The sequence below is a fragment of the Quercus lobata genome, chromosome 9 (assembly GCF_001633185.2).
Source record: "Quercus lobata isolate SW786 chromosome 9, ValleyOak3.0 Primary Assembly, whole genome shotgun sequence".
Taxonomy (NCBI): domain Eukaryota; kingdom Viridiplantae; phylum Streptophyta; class Magnoliopsida; order Fagales; family Fagaceae; genus Quercus; species Quercus lobata.
In genome coordinates, this window is record NC_044912.1 from 17941748 (window position 1) to 17960975 (window position 19228).

Below are 19228 nucleotides of genomic sequence, written 5' to 3' on the forward strand. Positions count from 1 at the left end.
ACAACCACTTCCACAAGAAACAGCCACCACATAATCACCAAAAAAACACACACACACACAAAGAAATCGTCAATCTCGCCGACAACAAAAACAACGCCGAAACCCAAAAATCCACCATCGTCGATCTTGAAACCCACCACGTCGATCTCCACCTTGCCATTCCACCACACCAATCAGCAAACCCATTACCCATGGCAGCAAACCTAATACTAAAATCCACCAACCCACGATCAAAACCAACCCATGACAACAAACCCATCCACGACAACAACTAGAGAGAGATAGCGATAGAGAAGAGAGGTAGACCACCCCAACACCACCGACCCAAACCCACACCACCACCACCGCCACATCAACGAAACTTCTATGCCACGCCTACCTTTGCCGCTACCACCACCACCACACGGGGTTTTGGGTTTGAGGAAAGGTAGTTTCTGGTTTAAGAAGTAGAGAGGGCAGAACAAGAACAAGAGAGAGAGAGAGAGAGAGAGAGAGAGAGAAAAGATGGAAGATAAAGAGAAATGAAAGCAAGAGAGAGAAAGTATAAATTTTTACAATACTGTAGCGAAGGGAATAAAATATATTAAAAATTATAGAAGGGACCTACAGTACTGTTGTATATGTAAGACGACTTTGTGGCAAGATTGTAAATTTTTTAGACCTGAAAGACTAGGTAATGGTGCTTTTTTATGCTTTGATGCTAAATTATACCAACATATACCATTTAGAAGACCGGGTGCAAATGCTCACTAATCTTAATTTAGGGCTATTTCTTTTGTCACGTCAAGTGCAAACACAACATCTCATACGTGTGTTTATATATGCTAGAGTAGATGCATTGATGTGTATACCATGTTGTAATATGTCTAATATATCTCTAATAACACACATATATTCCCTAACAAAATTTATCGCTTAAAAAAAACCATATTTTGATTTAAGAGTGAAAGTGTGAAAGAAGGTATCAAAAATAGGAGTATTGAATAATTACTCTAAAAAAAATATGTAATATTCTCTTTAAAAAAAAATTAGCATAAAATATAAATGTGAAAAAAGAAAAAAAGAATTTTGAATAAACATGGAAGAAAATGGTTATATTATTTCATAGCATTAGTCTCAATGGAAAGGAGATGAAGAATCAAACTCTATAAAATATCCATTAAAAACAAAACAAAATATTAAAAAAAAAACACACACACACACACACACACACACACACACACACACACAAAAAAAACCACTTGACTTATAGGTTATTGACAAACGCCAAACGGGAACATTATGATCTATCAGTCTCTGAGATTTTACGCCAACATGTATTGAGTGAGCCTGTGCATTTGATGGCATGACTTTTTTCTAACTTAAAATCTCTCTCTCTCTCTCTCACATATATATATAAAAAGGACTTCTTTCTAGTTATACAAAGGGCATATGAGGAATATTCTAGGCTAAGCTTTCTTTATTATGAATTGAATTCACAACTCAGAGACCGAATTTCAGCTCAAAATGGGCTTGGCTATCCGATCCTTGACCCAGCCTTATACCAAACCCAACACCATCACTGCTTTTCTCTAATTTATAGCTGTAGTGTCTTGAATGCATCACATAACTACATTCAATAATGTGTTCGAATTTTTAAGTCATGCTTTCATTAATTGGACTTTCAGTTTGTGAAGAACAGGTCGAATGACTGAATTGGATAGACCTGGAAGACCCATCACAATTTCTGATCATAATTATTTGTAAGCTTGATACACATTGGTTTTTTGGGCTTGAACCAAATTATGATGCGAAATATTGAATAGGAACTCAAACAAGTGCAATGCTTGAAGGCCTTAGTTGCACTTGCAAGTCACTGTAGTGGGCCTGCACCCTAGAAAAATTTATCTAATATCTTGTGATCCAATTGGGCTATATATCAAAAATTAAACTATCTATAGTTTCTTATATTTTGATTTGAGAAACCAGTTAACTCAGCTGATTACTTTTTTTTTAATTAAACAAGAAATTTATTTGCAAAAAAAATAAAAAAGATTTGAAATTCAATCCCCTCCTACCGTATGCCTACACTAAAAACCAATTAATTTATTGACTTGATTATTCCGTAAAAAATAATCAATATGTAGCCGATGCCAAACTTAAAATACTACCAAATTTATATTAAAAACAAAAAATATAATTCAATATTATCCATAGTTCAAACATTCCCAAAAATGTTAAGTGCATAGTTTTTTTTTTTTTTTTTTAAAGAGAGTTCCAACCTATAACGTTCACTTCTAATAATAATTCTCTTATTCAAATATCTTATTCAATTATAAAAGATTTTACCAATTAAACTTACGAAAACATAAACCCGGCTATTTACACTAATTTTGTCACAATATGCCTTATAAATTATAAAAAGAAAACTGTAGTGTAAAGTGGGGACTAGGTGAGACCCACATGCCGTCCATTCTGTACAAAAAAAGAAGCAGCAGAAAGATACAGATCTTAACAATCTTGATTCATTAGGTAAATGCAGGACACCAATGAAAGGACTCATATCAACTATAGACCTCGCGTCGTACACAATTCCCACACGAAAAAGGTTCGTTTCACTCTCTCACGCCTTTCACCGCGCAGCAACAAATAGTGAAAGAGTCATATAACCGAAATATCGTCGACCATATCAGAGGAACTATATGTGCGCGTGGGCTTTTACCATCCTAGTAGCCAGGAGTAGGACACTAGTACATGATAATAAATTAATATAGTATGGGGAATTTTTTTTTTTTTTAAGTTTTATTTTTGGGTCAAATTAAATCTTATTTTTTTAACCATTATCAATTTAAATTTCACACTTTTATTATCGTAAAGATCAAAAGTTTGTCTCACTATCCATCTAAAAAAATAAAAATAAAAAAGCTTGTCTCACTGGTTATACTCTTGTGAGAAATCTAATACCAATACACACAAAAATTATATTACTTATATTTAACAGGCAAAACTCATTGCTTTTTTTCCTCACATTTAAATTTTATTTTTGGGTCAAATTAAATCTTATATTTTTAACTAATATCAATATAAATTTCACACTTTTATTATTGTAAAGATCAAAAGCTTGTCTCACTGGTTATACTCTTGTGAGAAATCTAATACCAATACACACAAAACTTACATTACTTATATTTAACACGCAAAACTCATCACTTTATTTCCTCACATTAAAGAGAAAAAACCTTTATCACTAGGGCAAAAACTTATCTGGAAAACTAAGGGGAGTTAGTTCAATTGGTAAGGCTCAAACGTTTTGTCCAAAATGCCTAGGTTCGAGTCCTGTTGCTAACAGTCCTTCTTAGTGGGCGATCTATAAGTCTAATGTAAATATTCTCTAAGACCTGTGGTTTACCTTGGCCCTAGTATGGGGTAGCCTTCCCTCACCTAAACTTTTTATTAAAAAAAAAAAAAAATTATCTAGAAACTAATAACCATTTTATGAATTCAAAATAAAATCTCAAGATTATTTTAGAAGGTCAAGAAAGTTGGTGGCCTAATGGCAAAGAGTTAGTGACTAAAGCCCCAATGAACAACATCTATAACTTTGACAGAATATAGCGAAATTATTTGTTGGGTAAGTTTCAACCCACACAAAAAGTATAATGATCTAGGCACTGTCTTAAAGATAAAATTAGTGAAATAAATTTATATAATAATACTAATTTATAGTATATTAAATTGCATGTGCTCTATAAAGTTTAAACTTTCACTTTGTTTCAAAAACCCGTGCTCATACTTTAGAATGTCTCATGAATTCTTATTGATAAATAGAAAACGTGGATGAAATAAATGAAATTCATCAACCCATGTCAATTTTTTTTTTTTGAGAAAGAACCCCATGTCAATTTGACAGTATACAGCATGACATGGTATTAATTATGTCACCGTCTATAAATTAGAGTGATAAGAACATACGTAGAATTTTTTTTTTTTTTTATAAAACATATTTAGTGTAAGAACTAGTGAACTAAATTGAAATATGTCAAAGTGAGTTCCAGTTAATTAATTCAATTAGTAAAGTTTTTAATGATTGAATAAGAGATTTAAAGTTCAATTCCCGAAACGGATGTCATAGGCTGAAAATCACTCAAAAAAAATGGCAAAATTTGTTGGCTTCTCAAAAAAAAAAAAAATTTGAAATATGTTAAGGACCCTATAACCGAATTGGCACCTCCTCATACATAAAGTGCTTGAAAGTCTTAAGAGAAAAAAGTTCATTCAGCATGACAATAATTATCTTTAAAAAAAATTTAATCGAAATATTTGAAAATATAAATACATTTTTAATAAAAAAATTAAGGTTGCTAACCAAATATAGTTAAAGTATGAGGTCACAACTTTTATGATGTAACTTTTAAAAGCGAAAAAATATCTTTCAATAATTATCCTAATCATAGCCGCGGTAGTAGTGAAATACTAAATGAGAATTTGAGACAGTATTCTATGAGTAATGTTAGGGACGCATAAAGCAGTAGTGAATTTGGGTGTGGATTAGGGTGCGTGGTAGTATAAGAGTCATATCATATCACGCACGAACGGTAGCTAAAAAAATATATAATAAAAAAAAAGAAGTAAAAGAAAAAAATTAGCCTCAAGCAAACTGAAAGCAAAGGCCGAAGAGAGAATGGTTTTGATGATACTTGATTTCTCTCTCACACACTCACATTATTGATGAGTCTTGTTTTTTCTCCACAAACTCTCTCTCTCTCCACAGCTTTGAGTTTGAGTCCTCTGTTTCATGTTTTAAAAACTCTAACTAAACCCGAAGAAAGGTTTTCAGGCATGGAGTCGGTTTTCTCAGGTTAGTGTTTGAAATCTTTTCTGGGTTTTTGTTCTTTCACAGCCATTATTATTTTGGAGTCTTTTCCATAATGTATAATGTATTTGGTGGTGGTTACGTGGTTAGAGTTATTTTGTCTCTGGCTTTCAGCTTTGATTTTTTTTTTTTTTTTTTTTTTTTTTTCAGTCTTATTATAATTATTGTTCTTGCAAAATGTATGTCAAAAATTAGTACTTCAATTAATGAATGAGCTCTAGCTCAAATGAGACTTCATCATCCTTCAGTATTAATGGCATGGAAGATAATGTCATGGGTTGGAGCATAATTTACTAGTTAAAAAAAAAAAGGTTAAAATTTTGAGTTGTGAATTTTAAGTTGCATATCAAATGAGAGTTTTGGGGAATATATTTGAGAGAAAATCTGAGAGTGTCTTGAACAACTGATAATTTTCTGTCCTTTAGACAAATATTAAGCAATAAAAATCAGGACTTGAATGAATGAACATCTCTCAGATACACTATTTGTATTTTCATGTTAAGGGAGCAAATAAAGCAATGCAATAATAGGAAGAAATTTATGAAAATAAGTGGATACATTGGTAAAGATCATGTTCAAGCATTTGGTGATGGGTCTTTGGAGTTGTGGGTGTTGTGCATTTTCGTTTTCAATTTTACCATTGCTATATGAACAATTGATTGGAGAATGTGAACAACAACTTTTTCCTTCCTAGGTTCATTGAAAGTTATATTCAGAGTCATGTTAAAACTTCATCTACACATGACATTTGCGATATGAAGTTCAACTTAGATTTTTTTTTTTTTTTTTGAAGGTTGTATACTTGATCCTGAAAAATGTAGCCGGCTAAGCTTGGGAGAGAAAAGAGAGCTAGTCCATGAGATTGCCCAATGGCCAAAAGATGCCCCGGAGATGCTTCAATCCTTTACCCGCCCGGAGCTTCTTGAAATCATCTGTGCTGAAATGGGAAAAGAGAGGAAGTACACAGGATACACAAAATCTCAAATGATAGGACACCTTCTAAAGTTAGTTTCCCAGAATTCAAAGAGGAGCGATTCTGATAATTCTCCTGCCTTTTCTCCAGCTCATATTGGACATAAAAGGAGAAGGAACATAGGGCCCCCGTCTCGACAATTGACTGACCTGAATCATGTTCCTCTGGAGAACAATGAAGAAGAACATGCTAAAATCCTGCTCTGTCAGAATGTTGCGTGTAAAGCTACTTTGAATCCAGAGGATGCTTTTTGCAAGAGATGTTCTTGCTGCATCTGTCATCATTATGATGATAACAAGGATCCTAGTCTGTGGTTGACCTGTGGCTCTGATGCTCCTTATGACCTGTGTGGATTGTCATGCCATTTGGAATGTGCTTTGAAGCATGAAAGAGCTGGTATTATGAAGAATGGATGTCATACAAAGTTGGATGGAAGCTTCTATTGTGTTTCTTGCAAAAAAATCAATGGGCTAATGAGGTAAGTAGTTTTTCAGCAGCACTAATGAACACTGAACATCTCAATAAAAAACTTGTGAGCTTCTAACTCGGTGAATAATTTGTAGTACTAGATGCACAGAAGCAACCAAAGACAAGAAACCCAACTACCTGTTGATTTTTTTTTTTTTTTTTTACTGTATAGTACTTTAGAACATGAACTTTTGCTCACAAATGGAGAACGTTACTACCAGCTCTATTTTTTACTTCCCCAGCAAGTTGAAGCACCTCAGTGGGCACTCACAAAAACATTTTTGGCAAATAACATTTACCTTTTATCCATACATATTTGTGCAGGTACTCACATGGTTATGGAACTCTTTATACGTTGATCAGGCCAGTTCATATTGGTGTGAAATGATACAACGTCCAATTCAACTGCCTTAACATATATAAATATGATGTCCAACAAACTTACTCATTAGGGTGTCTGACATTGAGTATCCTTTAATATAGGTTCAGCTGCCAGGTGCACACCAAATTTAGGTTAGTTGGGGTCAAGGATGAGAAATTGAGTGAACCAACCTAATCCAAAAGCAAACTTTATGAAGACACTTTTATGTTACAATTTGTATGTTTTATGATATCTGATACTTTAGAATGCATTGCATGATCATGGAACTCTTTATACAGTTTACATGCTGATTTACATTGATCTAACCAAACATGAATTGAGTGAACCAACCTAATCCAATAGCAAAAGACGCTGTCAGTACTTCACATTGCTACTCACTTATCTGGTTAATTGATCCAGACCATCTGCTTTTAGTACCAAGAACTGGGTCATGGATTGCTAATTGGTTTTGTAGAACTTGGAGAAAACAAATGTTAATTGCCAAGGAAGCCAGAAGAGTGGATGTACTGTGCCTACGATTATCTTTGGCTTACAAGATTCTCATGGGAACAACACTATACAAAGAAGTTCAGAAGACAGTGGAAAATGCAGTGAATATACTGAACGATGAAGTGGGACCTCTGGATCAGGTATGCACAAGTATGGCACGAAGCATTGTCAACAGACTCTCCTGTGGTTCTAAGGTTCAGAAGTTGTGTGCTTCTGCACTAGAATCTTTTGATTCAATATTTTACCCTGATTATGAGGAAAAGAAACATCCAACTGGTAAGCTCCTTATGTTTTAGAATTTGAGGTCTCAATTTTCTTATAAAATGCCTTCATATATATATTAAGATTGGGAAGTCATGCTGGCATCATAAAGTCATAAACATAGTCACTGTAATCGTAAACGTAGACATGGGATCAATTTTTGAGTTTTTGAATCTGAAATAATAGTGTCTCTATATTAATGTGAAGAATAAAGTCACCTTTTTCTTGAATCATTTATAATGTGCATTAATTTTTCCCTTATGATGTTTGGTTGAAATATTTTTAGCAGCTTGTCAAATCCAATTTGAAAAGTCCACATCTACCTCAGTGACCATTGTGCTAGAATATGAAGATCATCTGCTGAAAAACTTCCTAGGCTGCAGGCTGTGGCATCGCGAGTCTGTCATGAAGGATTATCCAGACCAACCCACTTTCATTGTATTTAGGCCACAGAAGATTTTCCATATACTCTATCTTCAACCTTCAACTGAATATTTCTGCAAGGTTTCTTTGTTTAGCAGCACTGAGATATTGAGTATTTCAGAAGCTAAATGGGTGACATCTCCATCAGGTGGAACCTTTTTCAGAGCTTTAGATAATGGAAAGGCAGAACATGCAATAATAGCTCAAAATCATCCTCAGGTGGAGTCAACAAAGTCTAGTAACAAGTTACCAAACCAAGCAAACCACACTGCAAAGCTTCAGCCATTGTATGACTTCAACAAGAGCCAGTGTGACGGGTATCATTTGCTGCCTCCTTTCGTTGAAGCCGCATCTTCAGTAAGCCCCAAAGCGGTTTCTCCTTCCACACCTTGTAAACCTAGTGGAATGGGGGCAGTTCCGGTAATGGGTTGTAAAAGACCTGAGGAGAGTGATTATGAACACTCTGTGCGAGTGGTCAAATGGTTAGAGCATGAAGGGCACATGGATGAAGATTTTAGAGTAAAATTTCTGTCTTGGTTCAGCCTCAGGGCTACAGAGCAAGAGAGAAACGTGGTTAATGTCTTTGTGCATGTTTTGCTTGATGACCCTCCAAGTTTAGCTGGACAGCTTATACATACCTTCATGGACAAGATATCAAGCGAACAAAAGCCAGTTTCTAGGCATGGGCTTTGCTTCAGGTTATGGCACTAAATGTTGAATAGGGGATTATTATTAGTTACATGAGATTTAGGAGTAACCAAGATATGTAGGTTTTTATTGGCAAAACATGATATAGATTTGGCTTTGATTTATATTTCTCATTATCAGTTAATTTTTAGAATGACAGCTTTAAAATGTACATATAGAATGGCAGAAATATATTGTTTGGTATAACATCTAACCCTAGTTTGAAATACTCCAACATTAGAGCTGGAGAAACAGGGATTTACAAATAGTGATTGGGTTCTGATTGGTGGAGGTTTGTGATTTGTGTGGTTTTGACTGGTTGTGTGAACGGGCATGGTTGCGTGTGGAGGAGCCTGAGTATGGTAGAACTTGGTTGTTTAGTTTAGTGTAGCAGAGGTTTAGCATGGTGGATCTTGGCTTTGCTGAGTTGTGATTTGTGACTGTTGGTGTCGGATGAAAATTGCTATAAAATATTGGATTGGAGAGCTATAATGGCTCTCTAGGTTTGGAGAGTTCTGTTAGCATGTCATTTGCCTATGCATATTTTTTGAATTTAGCTTTGCACAATTTGGAGAGAAATAGATGTTGGCTCATCTATTGGAGGTGTCCTTAAGGGACAGTCTCACTTGCAATGAAAATGAGGATAAACAACCGCGGGGGGTGGGGTTTATTCGTTGTGAGAGGATGTATATATCTAATGCATGAGATACCTTTTCATTCTTCAGACCCTTCGAAATGTATTTTGAGCCAGCTTAAGAAATGCTTAAGTCTGTTATTTACTAAGAAACACATTTTATTGTAACAGCTTCCTGAAGGTTCCAAGCACTTAAAAGTATTTTTTTGTTCTCTTTGTCATACTTGATTAACTTACGACTAGTTGTGTAATACCAAAAAGAGATCTAGGATTCGTCTGTACCCAAAAGAGAGGCATGTAGGAGTTTTATTTTATTTTATTTTTTTCAAAGGGATGTAGGAGTTGAGTTTATGAAAATTACCTGCAAGAGAAAATTCCTAAATAAATAGGCAAAAGCCCAAAACCTTGGGTCCAAAGTGGAGGCTCAGGTCTTTTTTTGGGGGTAATATAAGTAAGCAAACCTTATTGCATTGACAATTTTAAAAGTAATGTTAGGAACATGAAAAAAAATCTTATAATTTTTACAACAATTTGTCACATGATGTGAGTAATGAAGACAAAATAATAAGTTGATAGGTCTAATACTTACAATTCGTCACGTGGAACTTTTTGGCAAAAATTATTAAATTTTTTGTGTCCTTGATATTTTCCGGCTTTAACAGGTCTCCTTTCTCAAAAAAAAAGGAAAAAAGCTTTAACAGGTCTCATTTTACTATGACAAGATCTGGTTAGCACAACTGTTATATTAAGAAAGCATTAAAAGCCACCGGAGCCTAACATCTTTTTTTCTGTACTCTTTGCTTTTTTACGTGGTACGTGCCTTTTAAATAGGGAACACGTATACCCAAAAAAAGTCTAGACTACGGAGTATTCAATCATTAACCCGAGAGAAAGAGAGAGTCTTGTCTAATGTCTAGCTTCCGTTTCCGTTTGAAACATGTTATAAATGAAAATTATTTAGCTATTCAGTTTATTTTTATTGTTATTTATGAGTTTTATTGTATTTTTAATATTATTTATAGATTTTATTGTATCATTTTAATTAATTTATATTTTTATTTATAATACTTATCAACAATAAATTTTTAATTTTAACAAAATAAAGGTTTCAAACAGAGCCATTCAAGATCAGTTGCCTCGTGACAATGGCCTGCAGTAGAAAAATCGTATACAAGAATACACTGTCAGTAGTTACCATGATGAGAACTGGCGAGTAGACACAACTGTTACTACTTGTGACGAAAATCGGCGATTAGACTCAACTGTTTGCTACAAAGTACCATGCAAATTGTGTATCTTTATAAATAATTTATTTAATTTTTTGTTGAAATATTTTTTTGCTAAAGTACACTTATTTTTAAAAAGTTGTACATAACAATCAAAACTTAAAAGTCTTACTTGTTAGTCCCAAATTACCAAAAAGCAATTGCTCCAGTCCACAGTCCCTTCAAACAAACCCAGAAAACTGCATCATTTTAGTTGAAGGATAACATATATATATATATATATATATATAGGAAGACAAAAATAAAATATTGGCACGCGTGACCCATCACTCAGTGATTTTGAAAATTATGGATTTAAGTAATGACAAGTCACATTATTGATCAAGTGCTGCACATGAGTTGGGTTCAAGTGGGCTGGAGCTGTGAACACAAGTGTGAGCTCCATTTTTTTTTTCACTTCTCTAAAAAGAGAGAGACAGAAATATTGAATGCCACTTTCATAATATTTGCCACCAGCTTTATGTATCCAATACTTGGTCACTTTTACCTCCCTCCCATCACCATTGATCAGAAACATGAGAATGGTGAAAATGTAATTTTATGGTACGTGCCCCAGAACAGTGACAATGAGGATCACCTTTCCTGGAAGTTCCATCCACTTCCACGTAGTTGTGTTGTTGCTTTATGCTTATTTGGGACAAAGTTACAGTCATATATATGTATGTATGCAGGGTTTTAAAAAACTATACATAACATCCTCAGGTGGACTATCAAAACTAACAGAACTTAAAACCTGCACAGTCCCTAATCTAGCTAACATGTCTGCACAGCGATTAGCTTGACGGTAACAGTGCTTGACTTGAACTTGTTGGAACAGCCCCATCAGCTGCACACTGAAGCGATAAATATGTAATAAAATTGTAGAAATATTCAACTGCAAAGGAAACCTTTGCAGTAGCCACAAGAACTTGCAAAACATAACCATTATCAATTTGCTATGTTAGTACAGTATCAGATGCTTGAAGCCATCTGATAGTTTACTCTGAATTTCAGCAGAGATCATTACATGCAATTGCAAATACTAAAGAGTTTCTTCGAATGGAATTTTTTGTCTTCAGGTGTTCAAGAGAAGGTATATCATACATCCGATATATACATCTTCCCTCTCACAGCATGTGAGTCCAGCAAACACCTTTTTGCCTTCCTGCTTCGCTTTCTGGATAGAAACCATACTGAGCAGGGAAGTAAGTGTAGCAAAAGGCTCTATGGAATTCCCAGCAACCGTCATGTGCTTGATGCATCATTTACAGATTCATTAAAAGAGGCAGCCAAGATCTCGGCTAAGCTTGGTTGAGAACTTGACTTGTTTGAAAATTCTGAAACTTTCGGTCTTTTTGTTATAGGAGATTTTGAAATCCAGGATTTAGGTGAGGCAGGGGTGTTCAAACTATTCACTAAAGCACTCACACTCCTCCATACAACTGGTTCCAAAAGTTTCCATGGGTCATCTAACATGGACTCATTATAAAACCGCTCTGGTGTCGATGGATGAGCATGAGAACCCCACCCTCGTCCACTACTCTGTCCCAAACCAGGGCTCATGCTGCTTCCATACCAGCGGCCCCCTCCTCTTCCTGAACCAGGGCTAGGGCTGCCTCCATGTCTTGAACCAGGGCTTGGACTGTGGCTGACCCAGTGACCCCTGCCTTGCCCAGTATTGAAACGCGGGCTACCTCTTGGTCCAAAGCCAGGGCTTGGAAGATGACCCCCTCTAGATGGATTAGATGGAAACCTATAGCTAGTTGGGTTCATTGGTCCATTCCAGACTTCAGGAGTTCGCGGATGCATGGAAAAAGGACTGGCTGTTCCTATTGGGCTTCCATGGGGACCAGAGTTGTAATAAGAACCTTGTGCTTGGTACATCATCTGATGGGGAGAACTGCTGGTCTGGATTTGATGAGCAGGAGGCGGATTCATTCCAGGGTTCCTTGGTCCTGCTAAATCATAGTAAATGAATATGTTAAGGGGGAATGGGACAAGACATCTCATTGACTATGAACTAAAGCAAAAGAGAAACTTTAGGTGACCAATAATAATCATAAAACATTCTGGGATAAAACAAATTATAATGCAAGAATCCCATCTTTATTTTCACTGACATTAAAAGGATAAGCCTTAAAATAGGATTTAAAAGTTTACTGCATGCATTTGCACCAGGACATGCCTATGATAGACAGAGGGAATAAGTTGCAAAAGGTTAACAACTGAAGCCTAAGCATTGACCTCCAAATATTTTCCAGTCAATATGTCCCACCAGGTGGTAAGTACTTGGCTAGGATTCATTCAAGCTACTTTTGAGCAACTACTAATGGCATGTTCTCTAACAACCATGTTTCATCTCTGTAAGTGGCTCTAATTATACAAACAAATACTCAAAGCACCAGAATAAATCAAATATTGCTAAAAAGGAATAGCATTTGTAGAATGAAAATGGTTTCATTTTCCACTAATTTAATAATAACAGTGAAGTATCACATCATGTTGTCACCCAAGAACCAAAACTTTATTAAAAAAATTGCATGGTTGGTTATACAAATATGTATCTATTTGTTTGAGGTAATCAAATGTGATCATTTTACCATAAGATGTAAATATTACAAACAACCTGGAAGAGATGGTGAAAACCGTGCCATTGGAGAACCATGATTACTTGGAGATGTGAAACAATCTTGTCTAATCTGATTACCAGCCTCACTCCTCTTCCTGCTATCAGAGAATGCTGCCATTGGGTCTGTATAAAAATCAAACCTTGGAGCATGTGACTCCTCCTGCACATACACAGTTGCAGAGGTTTCAAGCAATGGATTGGAAAGGGAAACAGGCACAGCGAGACTTGCAACATTACTAGAAGCTTCAGTCTGATCAGCTTGCATGCGCATTGCTTTCAGTCTGTCTCTTCTCTTCTCTGAATCCTCCATTTAACCTTACTGATCAAAACAGTAGCCACAGCTCATTCCCTGGAAAACATGAACTAATATTAACAAATAGCTGTCCAGCTTGATGCAAAACTTTCATGCTTCTACTTTTATGACAAAACTGGATAACAATTTGAGTGAACTGATATTGAAGTTTAAAAAATAGCAATCAGGTTTAATGCTTTCATCACCGTTTTCCCCTCTGCATCTCTCTCTATCTGCATCTATTTAGATGCATAAGAAAAACGAAGAAAAGATGTACACTCAATGACTCGATCAACAACTACTCTCACTTATGCTGTTACATCCCTATAAGAAAAGAATAATCCATATAGAAAAACTGGTGACATGTGTTTTGGCATGCAAAATTATGAAAGAAAACTGAGCTTCATGTATTTTCTTTATATAATTAAGCATGTCGGTTTTTATTTCTTAATTTAACAAAAAGCCCTGGCATATTATCAAAAACTTTGCTTTTTACACAGGCTTTAAAGTGCTTGCAATGTTCAAAAGCTTTTAAAAAGGGAAAGAAACATCAACAATAATCATATTAAAAATTCATTTTCAGACTGTCTCATGTCCCCATAATTTCAATGACTTAAAAGGGAAAGGTAACATAATAACATTAAAGAAAATCTCCCAGGTATATCTGTCATGAAGCAAACCACAACAAATGCTTATTTGTAGCCCCTGGGCCCAGTATATATAGGTGGTAAAGAGATGGGACTGGGATAAATCTTTAGTTTGAAACTGGCACAGTAAAACAATAAAAAGGAACTATGGGAGGAAGGGGGTGTGGGCTATGGGTGGCATGTGGCAGAACTACAAGACAGGAAGTGAACCATTGGACTAATAGCTTGTTTGGATGGAGGGGAGTAGAGGGGAGTAGAGTAGAGGGAGGGAGAGTAGGCTAAATTACCTCGTTTGGATGTTTTTTAAGAGAGGAGAGAGAGGGGGATTTGGAGGGATTCTAACTACTTCTAACCCCTCATTTTTAATTCCTCCAAATTGGAGATATTTGGAGAAAGAGAAGAGCATAGGAATGCTTGACCAAATGAATTATCAAATTCACCCTTACCATATTAACAAAATTATAAACAAGCATTATTTCTTACCCCCTTGCTTAATTTTAAAAACATCCAAACGAGATGGAGGATAACCATTCTCCTCTACTCTCCTCCCCATTACTCTCCTCTTCTCTACTCCCCTCTACTTTCCTCTCCCTCCAAACTTCCAAACATAGCATTAGGTAACAAATTCGGTCGTATTAAACTTAAACCCCAAACACAACACGCTTCCATAGTGTGCATTTGGGTTTTGATGAAAAATGAAAATTATTTCACTATTCAACTTATTTTTACTATTATTTATGGGCCTATGCACTTTTTGGCACTATTCTTGAGTGCCACTATACTATTTCAACTAACTTTTATCTTTATTTACAGTACTTTTAGCAATAATTTTTTAATTTCAGCAAAATAAACGGTATCGAAACACACCCTAAAATGGTATGACCTAAATGAAATGTCCGTGCTTCCTAGTTTAATTTGGTACACTCTCTAAACTATAGTGTCTTAAAATGTAAATTTTCTCATACTTTTATCTGAACTAAGAAATCCATAAAAATAAATTACCATTCCTATTATCACCAACTTTAACAAAGCCAGTTCCTTTCTACTAGCCCCGAAATTTTTAACCCATAAAAAGAAAAATTCCTCTTTCCGATATTCCATTTTTAATTATAATCGATTGTTACTATGCTGGAAATCATTAATTTTATTTTTCAACTTTGTACAAAGAACAATGTACTGTTAAATTTTACAATTTAAACAGACTGAACAAATCTTTCAGATTTTTTAAAACAGATGTTTACACAATCCCACCCCATGACAGTTTATAATCCTACCTAGATTGTTTAATGTGCAGGTCATGCTTTCAGACTCAAACTCAATACGCTGTAATGTGGGGTTGATTCTGATGCCAAAACCCATATCCCCAAGCCACATAAGCAGCTTGCCCTTCCCCCTTTTACTATTTCAATCCTGTGGTATAGGAACCAAAATTGAGGGAGAACCTATATTAGGGTTTTGAGTATTGATAAAAACCAATTCTTCTAAATCAAAACAAAATCTGAACCAATTTCTTAAATCAAAACCAAACAAAATAGCCAAACCTAAATCCTATTAAACGCCCAGAATTAATATAAAAGATTTTACCTGTAGCCGTTCCAGCAGTTTGATGTTAGGTTGATTGTGCGGTTTTGTGAAGCAGTAACCGAGGTGGAAGACTCTGCAACCATGAGGCGTAGCGTTTGTGGCTTAGTTGAATCGCTTTTGCCGGTGTTTACTTTCACTTTCTTCAATTGAACTGACGGTGAGAAGATAGAAAACAATTTTCTCTATTTAGTTTTTATCGCTTACCGTCGCCGGGAGGAGAGAAAGCTCTGCGTCTACGTTTTCCGTTTTTGGGTTCCTGCGTATGGGTATTGCAGTCTCTGTTGGGCTGAGTTTGTGTTTGTGTTTGCGTTTGAAAGGAGAGACAGAGACTGAGAAATAGTTTTTTTGTTTAGGAGCTGAAGAGAGTAAATTTTATCGGGTATGTTTTGGGGGAGAAATAGTTACTGTGTTTTTTTTTTTTAAATGTGGAGCTTCAAAGGAGTTTTTTAATTTTTTTTTTAATAATACTGGTGTAATAATGCTGACATGTAAAAATGTTGGAGGTATAAAGGTTTTGGTTTTATATATATATATATATATATATATAAATTCTATGATGTACTTACTATTATTTGTGACACAAAAGTTGTTCCCTTCTTAAAAAAAAAAAAAGTCTACAAACATAATTTTTTATCACAATTTTGATGTATTAATTCATAATAATGGAGAAAACATTATAGGTTCATTATTCTATAAAAATTTCCATATTAGAATTGTGACACAAAAGTTTATCTATATAATCATCGAAATAAAGTAAAAGCTATGTGTAGCGTCAATCATTTAGGTTATTTTGAGTTGACATACTTCTTGGTATTTTTTATTTGTTTTGTTTTTTATATAATTCAATAATTTTACGTTAAAAGATGTCAATTAATTGAGTTACAAAGTTTTTGGCTAACTAACTTCTTGATCTTCATAGAAAAATTCGAACCAAATTTCTAATCAAACACTATTTAGGAAAGTTTTGTTAAGGTAAATTAGTGGTAAGTCCACTTCTTTCATCTCAATAAGGCATTGGCACAATGGTAAGTATCTTCCACAACACACAAAAAAAAAAAAAACAAAAGTAAGTCGCGAGTCCAAGTATGAAAATTAGCGATTCTAAAAAACTTTGGAATAAGATTGCCTATCAATTACTTCTCTCATACCCCAAAAAAGTGGGAGTTTCTAAGTAAGTCCTCTTATTTATTTACCTTTTATTTTTCAATTGTCACATTTGGAATATCAAACTTTAGAGATCATATATTTGAACATGTCATGGATGTGTGATTACTTATTCCTTTGATATATTTTTTATATGGGTAGTTTTTAAATGTTGTAACTTATATTTTTCAATTAAATTTAAAAATATAGTTATATTGACTAATATAATATAAATAATATTATAAAATTTTAAGGATACTTAAATTCAACATAAAAATGTGGTTAAATTTATATATCTATATTTATTTAAAGCTAGAGCTAAGAAATCCAATTAGGTTTTCAATTTTGCACCATGTGTTAATTTTTTTTTTTTTTAAATTTTTATGGGAAGTAAGTTATTAGTACAAAACCCGAAGAGTTTATATCAAAAACTATATAAATGCTATGCAAAACCAAAAGAGTTTATATTAAAAACCATATAAATGCTACAATGGAGAAATTGAACAGCCACAAAAGCTAAACTCTTTGAATTATCTCTCTTTAATGGAAACCATGAAATTGTCGATAAATCTTTAGAGAAAAAAATAAAAGCAAGTAACTTGTTTTTACTTTTTACTTGAAGCTTTTAGAGAAGCGTGTTGTCTTCATTAGTCCCACAAAAGTTTTTAATTGTAATTTTTTTAATTTATAAAAAGTTGATTGATTTAATTCTCCATATTGTTGGACAACATACAAATTAATCTCTTAAATATTCATTGCTTCAGTTTAGTCTCTTGGTTTTTTAACTGTAATTTTTTTAATTTATAAAAAGTTAATTAATTTAATCTCCAAATTGTAGTTTTTAATTGTAATTTTTTTAATTTATAAAAAGTGTGGGGACTATGGCCCAAAATAACAGGTTGGGCCTTGGACCTATTCGAGGACACCAGCCCATCCAAGGAGACAACGTGACTCAAGCAATCCATATTCAAACACCACTGGGACAAAGAAAACATGTCCGAGGAGGAATTTATCCTCGGACACTGAAAATCCGGAGCAAAAGTACATCCCAGCCATTGAAACCCCTCTCCTAAATACGTGAAAAGGAAGGAAACCCGAAATATCTAAGTAAATGCTACTACATACATTAAATGCATTACAGCTACTCTCCTGGCCGCATTAATGTGGAGAAGACCCCTGAACAATGCTACCTTGGCTACCGCAACTCACAAAGAACTGAGACAGGTGTCTGATGGGACAGGTGCTCAAGTGGGGGTTTAGATGATCGACAAGTATAAAGCCCAGATGACAGGAAAAGGCCTATATAATGTGTAGAAGTCCCCATAAGAAGGGGGGGGAAGGAGGGAGTAAGGTACTGTAGCATGCAAAGGAATCCTACTACACTAATCTGTATCCATAAATCAAGTTTAAGCCCTATCATTCCGGGTGATCTTTCGATACAATGGTATTTGTTCTTGTTCGTGTGTTCCCTTACCGCATGCAATATTCCGTTTAACTTACTTAAACCGAGTTCTTCAATCCATACTCTACAAGAATTCATTGTATTGGGCTTTTTGGACCAAGACTTGTAACAGTAAGGATTTGGTTTCTAAATTGTGCCCCTACAATTGGCGCCGTCTGTGAGAAGAACTTAAGTGTTAGTAAGTACGACGGTTAGGCATGGCAGGATCAGGTCCACATCAAGAGAATCTCCACCAAGCTGACCCTCAGCAGACAGAACCTGTTGCGTCTCAACGGCAAAACAACCCTCCCAACCCTGGGAAAAATCCAGGCAACAGAAGAAATCATGAGGGAAGCGTACATACTGCCCAGACGAGCCAAAGCCACACCCAAATAGGAAGTCGCATATCCTGAAGGCGAAACAACTATCAGGCCATGCAGCGAGAGATAGATGACCTGAAAAGAAAGTTGCACCATGCACAGCAAAGGCAATCCCCCTCCAGCTCAGATACGTCCTCTAACAAGGAGGAAGATGTCAGTTACAGACGGAGGTCAAAAACTCCCCCAAGCAAAACCTTTCCTTGCGAGAAGGAATTGCGCCCTGAACAGAGGTATGAGAGCCCATTTAGTAAGGGTTTGGGTAATGATGCCATGAACAAGGCATTGAATCAGATCTCCAGGTCACCCTTCGTGCATCGGATAAAGGGGGCTAAATTACCTCGGCGCTTCAATCAACCTACCTTTGCCATTTACAAAAGCCGAGCAGACCCTATGGAGCACGTGAGCCAATTTAACCAGAGAATGGCTATCCACTCTCGGAATGAGGCTCTAATATGCAAAGTTTTTCCGTCCAGCCTGGGGCCAGTGGCGATGAGATGGTTCAACAGCTTGAAGACAAATTCCATAGGTTCCTACAAGCAGCTCACTTAGGCCTTTTGCTCTCGTTTTATTACGAATAGCCGAGTCCCTTGGCCCCTAAGTTCATTGTTATCCTTATCTATGCATGAGAGAGAAACCCTAAAGGCGTATTCGGATAGGTATTGGGAGATGTATAACGAG

At 35.3% G+C, this 19228-nt stretch overlaps 2 protein-coding genes across 5 annotated transcripts; one reads left to right on the forward strand and one right to left on the reverse strand.

Annotated features, from left to right (window-relative positions):
* Positions 1-4599: 4599 nt before the first annotated feature.
* On the forward strand, positions 4600-8660 carry LOC115962239 (VIN3-like protein 2). 2 transcript variants are annotated; one of them, XM_031081140.1, is made up of 4 exons: positions 4600-4837; positions 5646-6303; positions 7130-7440; positions 7712-8660. In XM_031081140.1, the coding sequence occupies exons 1-4, from the start codon at positions 4708-4710 to the stop codon at positions 8557-8559; spliced, it is 1947 nt and encodes a 648-aa protein (XP_030937000.1). In that variant the 5' UTR covers positions 4600-4707; the 3' UTR covers positions 8560-8660. The 2 variants fall into 2 exon arrangements, with proteins under 2 accessions (XP_030937000.1, XP_030937001.1); XM_031081141.1 differs by having other exon boundaries at positions 7715-8660.
* A 2622-nt stretch (positions 8661-11282) lies between these two features.
* LOC115960229 (protein SICKLE) lies at positions 11283-15964 on the reverse strand. Of its 3 annotated transcripts, XM_031079015.1 has the most exons (4): positions 15791-15964; positions 15587-15659; positions 13061-13412; positions 11283-12392 (listed from the first exon to the last, which is right to left on the reverse strand). In XM_031079015.1, exons 3-4 carry the CDS (start codon positions 13371-13373, stop codon positions 11680-11682), a joined length of 1026 nt encoding a protein of 341 aa, XP_030934875.1. In that variant the 5' UTR covers positions 13374-13412; positions 15587-15659; positions 15791-15964; the 3' UTR covers positions 11283-11679. The 3 variants fall into 3 exon arrangements, with proteins under 3 accessions (XP_030934875.1, XP_030934874.1, XP_030934877.1); XM_031079014.1 differs by having other exon boundaries at positions 15587-15964; XM_031079017.1 differs by having other exon boundaries at positions 11283-12389; positions 15587-15963.
* Between the last annotated feature and the right edge of the window lie 3264 nt (positions 15965-19228).

Excerpts from the sequence above, each read along its gene's own strand:
- LOC115962239 (XM_031081140.1), top strand. The coding sequence starts at position 4,708 with ATGAGTCTTGTTTTTTCTCCACAAACTCTCTCTCTCTCCACAGCTTTG. Across the intron at positions 6,304-7,129 it reads AAAATCAATGGGCTAATGAG|AACTTGGAGAAAACAAATGT; the intron begins GTAAGTAGTTTT and ends TTGGTTTTGTAG. Across the intron at positions 7,441-7,711 it reads GGAAAAGAAACATCCAACTG|CAGCTTGTCAAATCCAATTT; the intron begins GTAAGCTCCTTA and ends AAATATTTTTAG.
- LOC115960229 (XM_031079015.1), bottom strand. The coding sequence starts at position 13,373 with ATGGAGGATTCAGAGAAGAGAAGAGACAGACTGAAAGCAATGCGCATG. Across the intron at positions 12,393-13,060 it reads GTTTTCACCATCTCTTCCAG|CAGGACCAAGGAACCCTGGA; the intron begins GTTGTTTGTAAT and ends ACTATGATTTAG.